The 18,517-nt window shown below is 40.3% G+C and overlaps 2 protein-coding genes across 2 annotated transcripts in view; one reads left to right on the forward strand and one right to left on the reverse strand.

Annotated features, from left to right (window-relative positions):
* The window catches only part of LOC144666233 (ATP-dependent RNA helicase DDX54-like), a 46,628-nt gene that overhangs the window by 22,542 nt on the left and 5,569 nt on the right, over positions 1–18,517 (forward strand). The window contains exons 18-27 of the mRNA XM_078527633.1: positions 404–462; positions 5,404–5,568; positions 13,285–13,414; positions 13,727–13,809; positions 14,170–14,231; positions 14,320–14,449; positions 15,138–15,207; positions 15,462–15,540; positions 16,035–16,136; positions 16,496–16,594. Of these exons, the coding sequence (XP_078383759.1) occupies positions 404–462; positions 5,404–5,568; positions 13,285–13,414; positions 13,727–13,809; positions 14,170–14,231; positions 14,320–14,449; positions 15,138–15,207; positions 15,462–15,540; positions 16,035–16,136; positions 16,496–16,594 (979 nt within the window). The remainder of the gene's footprint in view (positions 1–403; positions 463–5,403; positions 5,569–13,284; positions 13,415–13,726; positions 13,810–14,169; positions 14,232–14,319; positions 14,450–15,137; positions 15,208–15,461; positions 15,541–16,034; positions 16,137–16,495; positions 16,595–18,517) is intronic.
* LOC144666240 (kelch-like protein 28) lies at positions 153–3,278 on the reverse strand. The gene is made up of 2 exons (XM_078527642.1): positions 1,220–3,278; positions 153–844 (listed from the first exon to the last, which is right to left on the reverse strand). Exon 1 carries the CDS (start codon positions 3,204–3,206, stop codon positions 1,512–1,514), a length of 1,695 nt encoding a protein of 564 aa, XP_078383768.1. The 5' UTR covers positions 3,207–3,278; the 3' UTR covers positions 153–844; positions 1,220–1,511.

Genomic DNA, 18,517 nt, shown 5'->3' on the forward strand with positions numbered 1-18,517 from the left:
TACCCATTCGATAAAGAATACGAATCAAAGTAGTTTGGGCAAGCACGGTCACATTAAGATAAAAAAGCGTCCCAAATAAGTTCCACTCCTTGAACTCCAATATATAACAACTAGCAATCTAATCTGTTACGTGCTTCAATCAATCAATCAATCAATCAATCAATCAATCAATCAATCAATCAATCAATCAATCAATCAATCAATCAATCAATCAAACTTTATTTATAGAGGGTTACACGTAATAGTTTTACAACTAATAAATTTGTGGCCCTCTCTAATGTACTAAAAAATTAAGAATCTACTATAAACAATAATCTAATTTAAAATTTAGTTAAAACCTAATTTAAAATCGAAATGTAAGTTAAAAATTTAAAAACTAATCTACTAATCTTGTTTTCCTTAGGTCGAGTTGCAAGAGCTGGTCGTAGTGGAACGGCTTATTCTCTTGTGGGAAGTGACGAGGTATAAATTGCAATTACTATTACATAAATGTATCACTGTTAGCCTTGTTTAGTTATAAGACAGCGTATACACAACCACATCCAACTCCCCACCTGAGAAGACTGAATCTCTGCGCGCAGGCTATGTTAGAGCAATTTTCGATCGAGTATCGAAAGTGATTCGAAATTTCTTTCGGTTTGCTTAACTTTGCCCTGTGATTGGCTAAAAAAACCCCCGCCACTTTCTCAACCAATCAGAAGAAAAACCATAACCAGTTGTGATTTGCTCGCATACGGTTTCCCGCACTTCGGGGCGGTTACATGTTGACTTCTTGCTTCCAGTTTTGGTTGCTTTAACTCAATTGAAAATCGCTCTTATTAGAATTGGTGATAACTACCCCTCACTGCATTTTCTCTATTAATTCCCAGAGGGGGGGGGGGGGGGGGTATATATATTTTTGTGCCCGAAAGTGAGCCTGTCACAAAGGGGATTTCAATGGAAGCAACACATTCGTAAGTGTGCACCGTCGTTGCTGATATTGTCACGCAATAAAAAAGGAACTGAAATTAATTTCGTAACGGAATTCAATATTGCAGTATATTGCGATAGTTAGTTCTCCTTGTGTCATTTGTCGATTACTGTTCAACAAATCAAACTGTTGTTACTGCTGGGTTTTCTGACTCAGGTACAAAAATGTACAATTTTTCGCGCTAGTTTAGCACCCTATTCACAGGCGTTGCATGCAAGCAAACAGTAGACAGTGACTGTACACAGCCACAGTAGTTTTCTTCGATCGTTGAATGTGGGAAACCAATCGCGAGGCGTGAGGGTGCGAGGGGCGGGCCGCTGCTTCCCCGTCCCCCCGTTCCCGTCCCCGTCCCCCTTTCTTCGCGCTGATGCTTACTTCGCTCGCTGTTCCTTTGCGTTATAAAATATGGGCTGTGAATAGTCTTGCAAACTAAGGCGGGGGTCGAGGGTACGAAGCAAGTGCCTAAAATCTTGTGTAACAGTGACCCATATATATAGTTCTTTACAGTTAAGTGGGTAACATACATTAAACTGTCCATTAATTAGTCGTTTTGTTGGTCACAGTGAAGCTTGACGCCTTTCAATGACTTGAACAGCGCTTTTGGGAGCCACGTAACACACGCGTGGTTAAAAGCCATTGTTGATGGAATCTTTCCAACCTCTGACCACTCTTCTTTGTGTCTGTCGTAATATTCCACGATTCCATTACTATGAGTTCCTCCGAACACAAAAATCTTATTCTTTGCCTTGCCTATGGCGGCGTTTGAGCGAGGGACGCACAATTCCGCGCTAAGTAAGCTCCACACATCTGTTATGGGGTCGTACAGTTCACAATTTTGAAGCGGAAGAAAATAATCCCCGGTGCCTCCCACCACGAGGATTTTATTTCCCATCACAGTGGCACTGGCGAAACATCGTTTCTCATCCATGGATGAAACGTATTCCCATTGGTCGTTGCTAGAGTCGTATCTCTCCACGCTATCGAGCCCTAGCTGTCGAAGTCCATCGTGGCCCCCGATCGCATAAATGAGCCCGTTAAGCGACACCGCGCATAAGCCCCTTCGCGAGGAGTCCATCGGAGCCACATCTTCCCACGAATTGTCCGCTGGCTTGAAACGCGTCACGCCATGTTCCTTGAGAAGGTATATGTTGTCTTCAACTGTCACGGCCGCCATTGGAAGGCTTGTTAAAGTTGACAGTACTTCAGACCAAATGTTTTTCTGCGGGTCGAATTTTTCAATGGTTAAGCGATCGTCTTCCCAGCCTATAGCGCACACCTTGCCTTCACAGATAGTCACTGTTCTTACCTCATTGAAGCTCGGCAATCTAGCCAAGTCGAACCATGTTTCCGTCGCGGGAATATAACATGACGCACAACCGTTTTTGCTCAGTAAAACAATACCCTCCGTGACACCTCGTGGCTCGTCACGTTCGTCATCCGGGAAACTGAGTGCTGCCGTGACCAAACTTTTGCAGTCGTGACTACGCGTCACGAACTCGTCACGGTCAATGACCTCGGTGATGAATTGCAAAGACATGGCCGACAAGCGGACGTGGCGGAAAAGTTCCGCAAAGAAACGCTCTCTTGTTTCCTTCTCATGGTAAACCCACGTCCTTATTCCATCAAAAACTTCTTCTTCGCCTTTTTGCGTTTTGATAACAAGCCTCTCACCACAAATAAGCTCTTTCACGTCAGAGCAATCCGAAGACAAAAATTCCTCTGTTTTCCAAATGGCTGCAAGATGATTGCAAATGTATTCTGTGGCGGCTTCGTGTAGCAAATCGTGGCCGTATCTCTCGGCGAAAATTTGAATCGCCAAGCAGTTCGACGGCTTCAGGCTGATCATCAAAAACTCCGCACAAGTTTCTTTTAAGCTCGGGATGTCAAAATAATCGGCGATTACTAACAGTTCTTCGGCGTTCTCTTCGGAAATTCCAATCTCCCCCGTGTAAACATAGTTCAATAGCTCCTCAATAGTTTTAGAGTCAGGATGAAACTCCGGTAGAACCACTTCAAATTCATTGCCTGATTTTTCTCCAGTCAATTCGCTCGTAAACTTTGCTTTGAAAACAGGGCTGCTAGCAGCTAGTACGACTTTGTGAGCGGGCAGTCGGCAATCGTCAACAACAAGAAACACGTCGCAAAATGCTTGCGACTTTCGAAATGAATTCATTGTGTGAAGCATGTCCTGCCGTTGTTGATATTTTCTTCTGTTTAAACTTGTTGTTGATTCCATAGTTGCGATAAGAAGGTCTTCGAAACACGCTGAAACCCGTCGAACACGCTCACACTCGATCGCATAAATCTTTTCCAAACACGCGAACAGAAAAATTAAGAAAACTGTGTCAGCGGTGGACTCAATGAACCGAAAACTGAGGGCTTAAAAATTCGTTTAATTCATTGTTTTTTCTAGATATTCATAATTTCGAGTTCCCTATATTAATAAGCGGAGTTATTGGAGACTTTTCTTTATTTTTAGTTAGCGTCTTTGCGTTACGATTGGAACAAGCGAAAATGTAGGAAAATGTGTGGGGACTGCAGTAGTTATAATCTTATTTATAATAGGCTTTTTCTTAGCGGTTATCTATGATTGTGATGCAAATCAGACAAAGTTGATTGTTTTCACGAAATATGGATTTGGAATTTTGCCTGCCATTGTCAATACATACACTTTGTTTTGAGAATGTAGCTTCTGTTTTTAATTTCATTTTTTAACCGAAAAGTTTGCCTCCGTTATGTTTGGACTGCACTTCTGTGTGCGAAGAGGAATTTGAATAATTGAAAGCGGAAAAAAGGTCGTTGAAAACTCAATAATAACAACTAACAACTTATTTTATAGAGTGTAAAAGAAAATATAGGACATAGTAAAACAACGGACACACATAGTTTTGGCTAATCTGCAAAATAAAGGGCTCACTGAGTGTCAGAGGGATGCTCGAAGCCTTTGCAAGTTACCGGTTATTTACGAAGTTTTCCAATACTCTTCCGACGTCACAAGTGGTTTATTGTGTAAATAAACTATAGAAATGCGTGGAACTTGCTTTATTACAGAAATGAAGGTCTATGATTTACCGACACAATGGGCAATGGCATTACTTTGTTTGGGACACGAGCAAATTTAGAATTTACCCCGCCACCGACCAATCTAAGAAAAAATTCAGTTGTGTTTTATCGTTTCATATCTACCATCTATGCAGATAAAATGTAGTTGGGAAGTAGTAGATTAGTACAAAATATTTTTTTTGTACTGCTGTTTTTTCATTGTTTTTTGTTCAACTCTTATCCCCCCGCTTCCCCCAAGCAACCTTGACACTCTTGCTGTGTGTGATGATCAATTCTCAACATTGCTTGGGGGGGGGGGGGGGGGGGAGAGGGGCTGGTAAGAGTAGAGTTGTGCTGAAGGCCGTAGCACACTAGCCGATTTTTCATCGGCCGTCCAACAATCTTCTCTTGCCAGCTAGTGTGCGGTGAACTCAGACAAATCTACGACAAGATCAGGCCATGTCGGGCAATCTCTGGAAGTGTTAGATCTCAAAATGTCTTGTTGGGCCTTGTTGGCTATTGTGTATGGGACCAAGACAATTCAATTTGTCGGGGCTCGGTCGCGTCGTAACCAGTTAGGGCGCGTGTCACTTATCAACCTAGTAAAATGGCCCAGCTCACAACGAGTCTCGCGTAGCTCAGTTGGTTAGAGCGCCCAACCGGTAGTGGCCTGGGAGGCCATGGGTTCGATTCCCGTCGGGGACTCAGATTTTTTCTTTGTCCCACGCTCGTGTCATGTAGAATAATTTCTTCACTAGAAAGCGTTGTTGCGCCATCTTGATTTTGGATCAGTCGGCCCCAAGCCTCAACTCGGTTAGTCGCGACAAAAAATCAGTAAGACACTACCTCTCTGGAAGCTCTATTTTCATTCGCCCGCTGTAAACACAACCTCTATTGTTATTCAGGGCTAGCGGCATTGTTGTCACCTGTTATCTATTCTATTGTTTTAAGAACCAATGAATTAACTCGTGCCGAGAGGTAGTGGGCGACCCCAAAAAATCGACCGGTGTGCGGCAAGGTGATGGCCCGACAACTTTTTACCCGATTTGACACCGATTTTAAAAAACGTCTCCTGTTCTACGACGAAATATTGGTTAGCGCACTGCGAGCATAAGTGAACCAACACTTAAGGCCCGCACTGTAGGTCCCAGAGGTTTTTTTCATATTTCTTATCAAATTTGAACCCCGATGCTGCGGCGGCGCGACGGGTTTTTCGCTTCACGTAAGAAGAAAGACAGAGGAAAACCTTTGTCCGGCGTACGTGTCATACGTTAAGGGAAACAAGTAAATATGAAAGACTTTTTTGGTAAAGAAGCATTAGCGATGCTATTCAGAACAATTCTCTCACATACGTATCATTTGTGTGACGTTTTTTTCTTGTTTTCCCACAGTTGGCCCATATGGTGGATCTTCATCTTTTCCTCGGTCGACCTCTTAAAATGTCTCACAAGGACTCGCAGGCTCAAGAAGACGGGCTAATAGGCTCGGTTCCTCAGCAACTTGTGGATGACGAGGAGAACTTTCTGAAAACGGCGCATGATCAGTCACATGATCTGGCAAGTATTATTCACGCTTTTCAATTAAAAATTAACCATAACACTGGGCCGGGTTGTTCGAAAGACGATTAACGCTAACCCAGGATTAAAAGATGATCAAGATTTTAATTATTTCTCTTGTTTTAAAGGGTTTCCCAAAGCTAATATTTTGTTAAGTTTGAGATTGGTCCATGTCAAAACTGTGGGACAGAAAATATTAACAGAAAACCTCAACGAAATTATATAAAATTGAAATCAAATTTCACGCTAATCCTGGATTAGCTTAATCATGCTTTGAACAACCGGGCCCTGGATGTGTTCTTATGGTTAGCTCGTCCAACTGGTTGGGTAGCTGTGTTAATAATAATAATAATAATATTTAAAACTTATATTGCGCTTTTTCTATAAAAATATTCAAAAGCGCATTACAATAATTATTATTAAACTAAATTAAAAAAGTTACACAATAAAAATGAATTTAAAATTGCAATATTTACATATTAAAATTTCCAGAGTAATAGTGAAAGGTAGTAAAAAGTAAAATTTAAGAATCACAATATTAAATCAAATGAATAACAAATCTAACTAAAAGCCTTTCTAAATAAATATGTTTTGACAGAACGTTTAAAAGACTCGATGGATGTTTCCTGTCTTATTGGCAGAGGAAGACTGTTCCATAAGAATGGGGCAGCTATCAAAAACGCGCGATCTCCCAAAGTCTTTTTCGTTTTCAGCCGAGGTCTTTCTAACAATATACCATTATTGTTACGGCGTAGTTGATAATGTGAGGCCGGTGTTATGTTCTTGGGAAAGACACTTCAGTGCCCGATGGCATAAATAGAGGATATTACATGGTTGCGCGGAGATATGAAATTTATCTTTGAGTGTTCAAATCGATATCTCACGAGTGAGCGCAGCGAACGAGTGGGATATTGATTTGAACACGAGAAGATAAACTTCATATCTCCAAGCAACCATGTAATATTCTGTTTATTATATAAACCTACTAATTACCATGTTTTTGACGATTTTCCGAAGATTTCCGACCGTTTTCCGAGGATTTCCGAAGATTTTCAAAATGTTGTCCGAAGGTTGTACGAATGTTTCCGAACATTTTCCGAACTTTTCCGAAAATTTCCGAAGATATCCGAAGATTGCCGAAGATTGCCGAGGAAGATCCGAGGATGTTTCGACTTAATATCGATTTTCTTTGGCTCATTAAGCATTGAAACAGGGCACACTTGCCAGAAAATGTTCCGAAATCGATATCTTCACATGTGAAAATAACATGTTATTTTCACGTGTGAAGATATGATTTTTTCGTGCGAAAGATTTCCTGGTATTTCACTGATGTTTATATAATAAAGCAACTTAAGATTAAGTGGGTTTTTCTGAAACCATTCCCTGTGTTCCTGAGGATTTTCTCCCGTCCTGTCATGGATGAATCGGGCAAAGACGGACTTAAGAGTACAGGAAAAACCATGACGCTGCGAAAACATCCAGCGTAATGTAGGGAGCGGTTGCAGAAAATCCCACTTAATCTTAAGTTGCTTTAACGACTAAAAAGCTAGTCGGTGAAGCGAGTTTTCGTTAACAAACTAAAAAAGTACTGGCAGTTAACAACTTTTTGAAAGGAAAACTACTATAGTTGTCGATAGTTTTTCCTAGTCTGTGACTATGACTTATTGGCGTCAACTAAACCATCACTGGTTTCATCACCAAAACATGCACACTAATTGCGCAGCGAACGCCAGTTATCAAGGTCTTGCATTTTTTAAAAAAAAAAAAACATACAAAAGTGCTGTATCTATGACTTTGGCGTTTAACGTGTGAAAAAGGTCCATCTCGCACTGGTGGTTGCCGACTCATTTCAGTTGCTAACAACTACCTTTATACGTCTGTCAAAGCCCTTGCTCTTACAGTTCCTCTCCTTGCAGCCGTAAGAAAATATACGCTAAAATACAACAACGCTGCGCTTATTCTAGACACTTGCGCTATAAAGAGGAGCTCTCATTCGAAGACGCTTACGCCCCTATGTAGCTACCTGACTCCTTTATGTAAAAGGGAATGGCACTGACATGTAAAACTGAGTTTTGGTTCTTGTTGCTATCGTTTTTGGATAAAAGTAAGAGTTGAATGGTGACGAGTTTCAACATATGATACAGGTGTAGCGCCTAAAAATTTATTACGTAATTCCATTGGGGATTATGTAACCTTGTGGTGTTATTTAAATATTTTGTAGGGATTTTGCATGCATTAGTTTTTCCGCGTGTAGTCAAGATAAGCTTTTTGGATTATGTGTTTCGTTTGGAATCGTTATTCCTTGTCGCCACACAGATTTTGAATCATCAGTTTCATCAGTTAGCATCAGTTGTTATCAGTTGTTTGTGTGTTTACACAATTGTACTCCGTATTATAATATGGAAAAATAAACGGTGCATTCAACATCGTGGTTCGTTCCAGGAAATGCTACGTAGTCTTTGCTACAACAGGCATACTCGGAAAAAGACAAGTGTTCACAACACTGGAGTCGAACCTATGACCTTCCAAGTACTTCGGACGCTCTATCATCGAGTTATCGAGGACTATGGTTAGGCCATAAAACTAAGTTTATGTGACAAACATCTTGCTTTGCGCGATGATTGAAATGAAGATGGCATGTTTTAAGCGTGGTAATTAAAGTTGCTAATAAGCGCCGCCCTCGAAAAAGCACCGCATCAAAACGTGGAAAATAATAAAATAAAAACTAAATACGGTACAAGAAATTGAACACTGATCTCCTAGGAGCGTTCAGCTTGAGAAGTTAATTATATTTCACAGACTCCGTTCGAAATATATGAGAAAACAAATGGTAGGAATTTCCCAGTTAGTGCTTCAAACCACTTTTTAACGCTAAAAATATAAGGGGTACCCCCTTAAAAGCAAAACAAGGGCCTGGGTCTACCCATAAGGCCCTGGTGCCTAGGTCCCGCGGACCCATGATCCTTCGCTGGCTTTTTTTCCTTGTGCTTCAAACCCTACGGTAAGTATTTGCCCTTTATCTTGTATTTTTGCTAATTTTTTACCTTTTCAGGCTATTCCTCTGTGTTTTTGGCACAGCAGGTTTCTTTTTAGCGATATTTTGTCGCTTTTCAGATATATTGCATCGCTGAAGATATCCATTTGGCAACACAAAGTCGCATAGAAGGACTCGTTGCTGGTCGCCATCTTCCCGCCGAAACTGTTTCGGCGTCTGCCTGAAATGCGTGATGAATGGTCCTGCCAAACGACGCAAAGACCTTTCACGTAGAAGACGATGATACTCTTCAGGAGATTCTTCTCTCGCTCGAGAGTCTTTACGGGCGAATAGATTCGCTGCGAACAAGTTCAGTCTGATGATCTGTCGATTATGGCTAATGACTCGTCAGGTTAGAAGTTCAGCGAACCTTTGGCGACCGATAAGTCATTTGGACTTTGCTGCGCCCGTTCGGGCACCTGTGGAGCCTATTTAGGCACCCATAGAGCCTATTCAGGCACCAATATTGCCTATTCAGGAACCAATATCGCCTATTTAGGCACCAATATTGCCTATTGAGGCACCAATAGAGCCCATTGAGGCACCAATAGAGCCTATTCAGGAACCAATATCGCCTATTCAGGCATCAATATTGCCTATTCAGGCACCAATATTGCCTATTCAGGAACCAATATCGCCTATTCAGGCACCAATATTGCCTATTCAGGAACCAATACCGCCTATTCAAGCACCAATATTGCCTATTCAGGAACCAATACCGCCTATTCAGGCACCAATATTGCCTATTCAGGAACCAATACCGCCTATTCAGGCACCAATATTGCCTATTGAGGCACCAATAGAGCCCATTGAGGCACAAATATTGCCTATTCAGGCACCTGTAGAGCCTATTTTAGGCACCCGTCGAGCTTATTAAGGAACAAACCGAGTCTGATAGACATCTAAAGAAGCTGGGAACTCAATGCAGTCTTATAATGATGGCACTCGTAGAGACCATTTAGAAACAAACAGAGTCTGATAAGACATATCTGACGAAGCTGCAAACTTAAGTACAGTATTACAGTGATGATAATGGTCTGTTCGACTCACTTCCAAGTCAACCTCCTGGAAACCATTATCCTCTTTCCCCAAATTTGTGGATACTAACTTTTGCAAATATATATAATTATATATAAGCAATATCTTCTTATTCTGGAAGATTGGGAACTCCTCAAGTGGATGCACTATCTGCTCCCAAAACTTGATCAGCAATTGTCAAATCAAGTTTCCCTTTGAATGAGATATTCTGTCCAAGAAAGGGACAAGGTCCAATGTTCATTGTTTGCCTTGACTTCTAGAATGCCACTGGCCCCATGTATGGTGCCCCTGGTGTATGATTGAGGTCCAACTTATGTGATAACCATGCTGCAAGCTTTACCTGCTGGCAGAGCAAATGCTTTTCTGTCTATTTTGAGACATCAGACAGATAAATAGAAACTTAATTTTACCACAGTAAATTTGTTCAAAATTACAACTATGGCTCTTTGTTTTCTGCAAACAGAGTGTTTCTTGCAGCCTGAATCAGGTTGTAACCCTTGCAGAGCTACCCTCAAGCTGTCACCAAAAAGGGAGATGAAAAGATATGGCACATTATACAGTCAATAGTTTTCTAAACAAAGTTATATAGTTCCTTCTTTTGTAGCAAACATCAAGGAGACAGCTTGACCAATTAGCAATCCACTTGATATGTGTATTTGCACCGTTCCAAACTTAGCTGCCAGAATTAGCGTTGACGACGGTCAAAAGGTGAAGTCAATTAGACTCGCACAGTATAACTACTCCTAGCGCCTTGTGACTAAAAATCGCCCCAAAACCGTACCGTGTATTCTCCACATCATTGCGGGTTCTCAGAAATGCCTGAGAACCTTCGGTTTTTAATATACCATCCCTATATGTCTCCACCTTTACACACGTATCGGGTCAGGAGGCTCTTGTATTATTCCAGCACTTCATAGGTTACCACGAAAAGGATCTTTATGAAAGATTTCCCTTTTCACGACACAATTTTTTTCACGGAAGCTCGTTTTCCTGGTATACCAAAAACCTAGGACCCATGTGTCTAGTGATAGACCCGATCAAATGAAGTTCATTGTACCGAACCTTTCCAGACGGAAAACATCAGTTGCTTAAAAGCGTCGCTTTTACCAGGAGTTTTTATGTCAAGTACATTTTTTAAGGACTCGTTCATTTCAGTTCTCGTTACGAGTTTTTCTCAAAATTGACTATTTTTTCGTACGGGAATATGTTCCGGTTTAAGACCCGCCCATTCGGCCTGTGTTTGGCCCTACAGAATTGATTAAGCCTCTTTCAACTTTCTTCAAGTGAAAGTCTATTCAAGTCCCTATAAACCTTTGACTTCGGCAACTAAGGAAGTCGTCAAAACACTCTGAAGTGGCTCTCCACCAGTCTTAAGGTTTACAAGTAACCTTGGAAAATCAGTCATATTCCAACATCGGTGCTTACCCTCTTACTGGGTTTCATAATTGTTTTCAATGTTAGTGATTTTACCATTCCGTCAGGAAAAAGCAGCAAGATTCTACACTGTTCTCACTGTCTGCTTCGCGGAATATCACATCGCGAAGCCCATGGCTATCAAATCTTATCGTTCTGATTTTACTAGCCATTTGGCAAATGCCTGTATATTTCTCGCCTTTTGCGTTCCGGTCCTAATAAAAGCCTACAAGTGAACCTGGCGAATACCCAAATGTTTATTTGTTTGTTTGTCAGATCGACATTAAACTCAGAGACTTAAGACAGTATCCTGTCGCATTTATTTCACGTTTAGAAGCAGATGACTGCAGATCATGAGAGAAGAAAATCGCTTAAAGGGTTTTCCATAACCTCAAAGTTTACATAAGTTTACATTACATGGTGTTATGTAAATTGATTATTATAAATGCGTTTTTGGCGTAAAAAACTTTCCTTCATAGCGAAATGTGGACAGTTTTGCAGTGCCAAATTAAATGGAATGCGTGAAGTCCTTGTTTTTAAGCGACTTGAGTAATTCAATTAGTTGCTATTATTTTATACCACTTCAAGCATATTTTCATTCAGTTTTTATTTTAAAGCTTGGGCTTTTTAATTATGAAAAAAAAAAAAAAAAAAAACAGAAGTTTTAACTAAACAAACTTCTCCTTCGAGAAAACGACTGATCTGCTATGAAAGCAAGAGGGAAGTCTGGGTCCACAATTATCCAAAAAAGTCGTTTTTAATAATAATAATTATTTATTTTGGTGTATGTCACGTATACCAAGTTTATTGGAACCCATCTATTTTTTGCCAAGCAAGGGATTACGGTATCACACCGGCAAATGTTACGTTCTTGAACATAACACAAGCGTATCTCTAGCCTATCGAAACTGCCGTTATAACTTACTACACCGCGGCCTCACTTGCCGCGGCAGACGTCGGTAAATCCAGAAAAATCCGCCCGCGCCGCGTCTGTCGGAGTTCCTAGGCGAAATCGCCTTGAGCAAAACCGCGGCAAATAGGTGTATGTTTTCGGGCGGTAGTACACACGTTATTCATTGTTATAAAAAGCTACTATAGCCCCTAATACTTTAAGTTCACCCAGCCAGGAAGTTGTTCTCCCTGAGTTTACATTTATCTCAATAAGACCTCAACTCTCCTAACGGAGTTTTTTTGCGGTGTCTTTCTTACTCGCTATATGTTATATTATGCTTAGAAAATCTGATATTTTAGGCTCGATTCAGACAAACCTACAGAAGCATTTTTTGCCCGTCTTTGACCAAGGCAAAAAGCTTTCTCCCAAATAATGTCTTGAACGATATTTAGTTATTTTATCATTTTAGGAACATACATTCTGTCAACCGTTTAGTTGTTAATTTCAATTAGACTGCCCCACAAACCGTTATAACGCATTGTGGGCTGGCTAGAAAATTTTTATGTGTGCAGCAGGAATAGACAGTCATATTTTAAAGCTATGCTAGTGTGTGTTGCTTCTACAATAGCAGACGCCAGTAAATTTCTCACACTTACTTTTTGCATTATATGACCTATTGGTCTTGTGCTTAAACTGCATTCAGCACATTTTACTGTTATCCCATGTTTAATTTAAACCTTGCTATGGAGGTTTTTTCCTCAAGGTAGATGTAACAGCCGTTCTACACTGACATCGAGGTTTTTCCTCTCATTTAAGTTTACTTGGAAACTGGCTGTGTTATGATTTTTTTAATTGCTCATACAAGTGGCGTTAAAAACTACCATTTGTTTTCTCATATATTTCGAACGGAGTCTGTGAAATATAATGAGAATTATACTAGGGCCGCCAAGCGGCCTGAAGTAATAATTCGGATTATATAAACAGACGAAGTGAGAAATATATGAGGTTCCCACCCTTCACCCTTCCCTGGTGTATTTATAGGGTGTTGCTTTGCCTGTCTATTTCACGGCGTCAAAAAGCCAGCGAAGGATCATGGGTCCGCGGGACCTAGGCACCAGGGCCTTATGGGTAGACCCAGGCCCTTGTTTTGCTTTTAAGGGGGTACCCCTTATATTTTTAGCGTTAAAAAGTGGTTTGAAGCACTAACTGGGAAATTCCTACCATTTGTTTTCTCATATATTTCTCACTTCGTCTGTTTATATAATCCGAATTATTACTTCAGGCCGCTTGGCGGCCCTAGTATAATTCTCATTTCATTGATTTATGTTTTTTTTTTCAGATTTCCCTCCGTCAAGTGGCAGCTAATGGATACAAACAGTACATAAAATCCAGACCAAGCGCTTCCTCGGAATCTGTCAAGAGATCAAAACAAATCGACACAGCCACCCTTCCAGTTCATCCGCTATTCAGTAAGTCTCCTGCTGTTTACTGTAGTTTATGATTTAGTTCATGTAAATTTAATGCTCTGTGCAGCTGGTCAAGTGGGCTAGCACGTTAGTGTTAGCAAGTCGCAGAGCTAGGATGTAAGCGCGTGCGAAAATCACCATTTACAAGGGAACGCCACGCTTGGATTGTCGCGTCTACTCGCGCGAGGTTTACTTTCGCGCGCGTTTGCGTGTATGCCCATTCATCTGGCTCTGAGAACAATTGAAAAAAAAACTCGGTGCCTTGTATGCCAATAACATAGATTCAGTTTTTTTTTCTCAATTTGCACTGTCTAGAGCCTGATGCTACATCTTCCGTAGAGGCTTCTGCTACAATAGTCGATATCTTGGACGGTGTGAGGAATTTCAAACCCAGACAGGTAAACGATCCTTTTCGATAAAATCGGGGGGAACAAGTATGTCTTTTAGCTACTTGAGCGAAATCTTGTCTCGTAAAAAAAAAACAAATTGACCACATTTTACCATGATATACCTTCTCTCATACTACAGAAATGAACTGATAAAATTTCTAAATCCTTCACTTGTGTTTTGAACGTTCTTACGACGTCAGTTCTGTTGTGTTGATCATGCAAAAACTGATTTTAAGCGGCTGATGATGCAAAAGTTGAAAGCGATGTTACTTCGGGTTCACGAGCGCAACAATTTCAGTGCTGGGCACTCGTGTGAAATGGTAAACGGACATAAAGTTGTTTAGAAACTTCTTTTTTTCTCTACTGCAGACAATTTTCGAGATTGGTTCTACCTCAAAATCTACGGCGCAGTCGATCATGATGTCAAAAAGGTGCGTTTTAATTCGCTTCTTATTCTTTACTCCAACTCCACTTTTGCTATTTTCAACTTGGTACTTTTTGTCTGTGGTTCGTTCACAGGAAACGCCACAGTGATGTGATTCAAAAAGCGCAAAGGCATAAACAGGACGACTCGGCGACTATCCAGGGGAGGGGTGGTGGCACCGGACGTGAAGAACAAGACAACAGCGCAATCACGGATGAAATTAGGGTGAGTGAAGGCGAAATCACGGGCTGGGGAAAGAGCCTGAAACTATTGAACACACATTGTAGTTAGATAATAGATAAGGCAACGATAATGCAAAGTGATTTGTGGAGGAGTATTTAACAAAAGACAAGAACTCAATGTTACCTTTGACGATGGGCATGGAAATAGATTTCTCAAACTCATTAATAATTCGTCAAGTTAAAACAAAGAAAATCATAACTGTGAAGGGGGTTTGATACCCGGTCTTAATTAGCATAGATATTTGGTTTTTGTTTCGATTGAGAAGATATATCAAACACTTGAGACAGTGTTTCATCGGCTATCCAAACACCTCGAAATTCGTCAAAAATACTCCGCTACGCGTCGTATTTCAACTCTCCTCTCGGCGTTTGGATATCCCGATGAAACACTGTCTCTCGTGTTTGATATATTACATCATTGTCCAAGTAGGACAATCGTTTTCAAATTTCGGTAAGATGTTTTAAATTTTGCGATTTTTTTCACGTAGAATTTCTGTGGAAATTGTTGTCGATATTAAATTAGCATAACCTAGTGACTGACTTTATATATGGCACCGTGTGAGCAAAATGCTCTTGTATATATATTTCAGGACGTTCAAGGTTAAACGTCCATATAACAGCCCTTGATGTTTCGGGTTTTTTTTTTTCTTCATTCTTTCCTTTGTTTTCAGGGAGTCTTCACCACTGTATTCGATCCAAGCCAGAAAAACAAGAGGAAAAAATCCAAGTCCGATCCTGAAGGTACTTGTTTCAAATCTGCTTTTGTTTGCGTGGAGGCGGCGTGGCCTAGTGGTCAGGGCGCTGGACTTGTAATGCGAAGGACCCATGTTCAAATCCTCCTTCCTGCCACTAGATGGATTTGTCTTCGGTGGTCCCGAGTTCAACTCCTCCACGCTTTGTAAATAGCCAACTGGTCAGCCTCCTGCCAGTTGGGATTTTTATCCCGTTTCTGTTTATTTACAATTTTTGTAATGTTTGTTCTGTTCTTCACGAAGGTCTTTCCGTGAAGAATTTCAGGGACGAGAACTATATTCCCCATACCGCCTCGGATCATTATGGCGAGAAAGGCCTGGGGTAAGTTTATGGATGGTTCTAACGCGTCAACAAACAAATAATTGTGCGCCATTTCTAGTTCTTTTTTATAAGCTTTTTCAGGTAGCAGATTACCAGTGTATTGACAATTTTTTTATTCTCCTTTACCAACCCCTTTTGAAAACTTACTGCTATTGAAGTGCGAAATTAAGTGTTAAAAAAAGTCGTAAATTTTGTTGTCGCGAGCGTGGGACTGATATAAAGATATAGTTCGACGGGAGTCAAACCCATTTCTTTCTGCACCGGTAAGATGCTCTAACCACTGAGCTACGGTAGGACTGATGCCGAGCTTGGCTTGATAGTTTGGGTTCATACTACTAGAGTCGCGAAAGCGTCCTGTATGCAGATAAATAAAGAAAGATGGTACATTTTAAGCTCGGTATATGTTATAAAAAAGATGCCAATTCAGTTGTCACCACAATCGTGGGTCAATTTTGTAGTCGTTATATTGCATCTTGCTTCATTTTTTTTTTTAGGCTCGGTTTGAAGTCGTTTGAGAAGGATGTTTCGGGTGCTGTGATGGACATTCAAGCTGATGAAGATGAAGGAATGAGACAAGCAAAAGCGATCAAAAAATGGTACTGAAAACCAATTACTTCATACTCACTATTAGCGCCTTACCCGGGCTCCCCTCGCCCCCCTTCCTTTAGATGTTCTACGAAACCCTTTACCGCGAAGTAGCCGGTAAAACGAACGATATCCTCCAGACCGGCCAATGTAATAGGAACAGAAGCCCCGATATAATAATAACGAACCCGGGTATAACGAAATTATTTATTTATTCATTCATTTCGTTCGTTCGTTCGTTCGTGTGTTTGTTCGTTCGTTCGTTCGTTCGTTCGTTCGTTCGTTCGTTCGTTCGTTCGTTCGTTCGTTCGTTCGTTCGTTCGTTCGTTCGTTCGTTCGTTTATTTGTTTATTTATTTATTTATCTTTAGGGATCGTAAGAGGAAAAATTATGTTGGAGAAGACGGTAACGCGAAGAAAATCAGAACAGAGAGCGGCGTGCGAATCCCTGCGACATACAAGAAAAACATGTATCCTTTAGACACGATAAGAGTCCTTGATTTCTTGAAAGTGTCATAGTCCAGTCATTTTACTAAAAATATTGGGTCAACCTGCAACTAATTGCAACAGAAGAAATTCCATCGGTTTTTGACCGAGAAACTTATCGTCAATATCATATCAAAAGTCCCAGAAAATCCCGGCAGGGAAAGTCATTGAAAAATGGGTGTTTTTAGAAGCTCCGAGACACGTTTTTAGAGATGCATGGAAACGAGGCTGAATAAAGCTTTTCTAAAAAGCGCGTGTTTATATCTTAAAAGTCAAAAAGACAACAAAATTTGAAACGATATCTTAATTGGAAGGTTTTCTTATTTTAGAAATCCGAAGTTAATTTGTGATATTTTATTAGTACACAGCTTTAATTTTATGTCTATTTTAGTTGCCTGCCGCTTAAAAAAGTCGCAGCTCTAGCCTGTGTATGGAACTGAATGACATTAAGTAAAGTTGGCTTTTTTATCTGGAGCGATTTTTATTTTTTTATTTTTTAATGAAACTAGTTGAACTGTTTAAACCTTTCTTCAAAAATAGTGATACAATTTAAGGAAGCTTAATTTTCGTGTAGAAAGAGAAATAAAAGCGTGAGTTAGCTTGAGATGGAAGTTTTTAACTCGGAGGCGTGTATGAGACTCACACCCAAGGCGGGTGAGTTCGCAGGTATAGTTTGCTGTGTTTGACGCCTGCAGAAATTTTAATCTCCATCGAACGAATGTTTTAAGAACTTCAATATTCTGTACATGTGCTCCGACCAGGTAAGTGTATTCTGAGTTCTCTTCAAGAGTAGTTTTTTCTTTCAAAATGGAGAAGTTTCCCTTTGCTGACTGTATCGCATCCAATGCACTGTTTCTAAAGCGATTCTAACGAGTTTTCTGCGGCTACAGTATTTCTTTGAGTCTTTCAACGCAGTTGAAATGCGACGTATTACATTCTGGTTTCAAAAATATTTACTAAAAAGCGAGATCACTGCATACAATGCTGCAGTGAGTTAAAATAAGAACAACGTTATCCTTTTTTTCTACTTATAAAGAATGATATGTTTCTAGGGCTTTTCACAAGTTGCTCGAGATTTCCCAAAAAGTTGCCCGTAATTTCTCAAAAAGTTGCTCAAAAGTTGCTCCAAAAATCCAAAAAAGTTGCTTCTGATAATAAAAGTTGCTCGAAAGTTGCTCCAAAAAATCCAAAACGCTGCTTCTAATCAAGATAATTTCTTTAAATGTATGCTAATTTCCCTTTGATGGTTAGATTTCTAAACAAAACAAAGATTGCTAAGCAGTTTTATAAAATTTTACAGCAAAATAAATATCTAAATAACATATCGAGGGGAAAATTTGTAAAATGATGACGTCATGTTTGCTGAGGAGTTTTTGTAATGTTTTAATGCAGAATGAGCCGAAAGTTGAAACGTCTTCAGACGTTTCTCGAAGATCTTCGTCAAACTTCGTTAATCTTCGAAATCGTTCGTTGGCCTTTGAACAACACTCGGATAATCTTCGGAGATCTTCTGTCTGAAAATTGCTCAAAATGCAAAAAGTTGCTCGAGAGGAAAAAAGTTGCTCGAAGGGGAAAAAGTTGCTCGAAACATGAAAGTTGCCAAAAAGTTGCCGAGCAACTTGTGGAAAGCCCTATATGTTTCCGAAAGGTTTATACCCGATTGCTGAAATTGTTTGGGCGAAACATATAGCGTCTATGATTCTATTGCACGTTTGACACAGTCTAATTTATATCCTGGTTATTTTTAGACCAGCAAGAGCCTAAAATGGATGAAATGTGTTATACAATTTGTCAAAAATAGTATCTCTCCGTCTGAAGGGTAGTAAAGGTATAAACCGCGCAAGCGCAGAGCGCAATGACATCCAAACTATTCCCGGTCAAAAGGTATACAAGGCATGTCGCCGCAC

Source organism: Oculina patagonica, chromosome 9 (assembly GCF_052425735.1).
Source record: "Oculina patagonica isolate OP01 chromosome 9, crgOcupat, whole genome shotgun sequence".
In the NCBI taxonomy this organism is placed as follows: Eukaryota; Metazoa; Cnidaria; class Anthozoa; order Scleractinia; family Oculinidae; genus Oculina; species Oculina patagonica.

Coding starts and splice junctions, on each gene's coding strand:
- LOC144666240 (XM_078527642.1), bottom strand. CDS start 3,206: ATGGAATCAACAACAAGTTTAAACAGAAGAAAATATCAACAACGGCAG.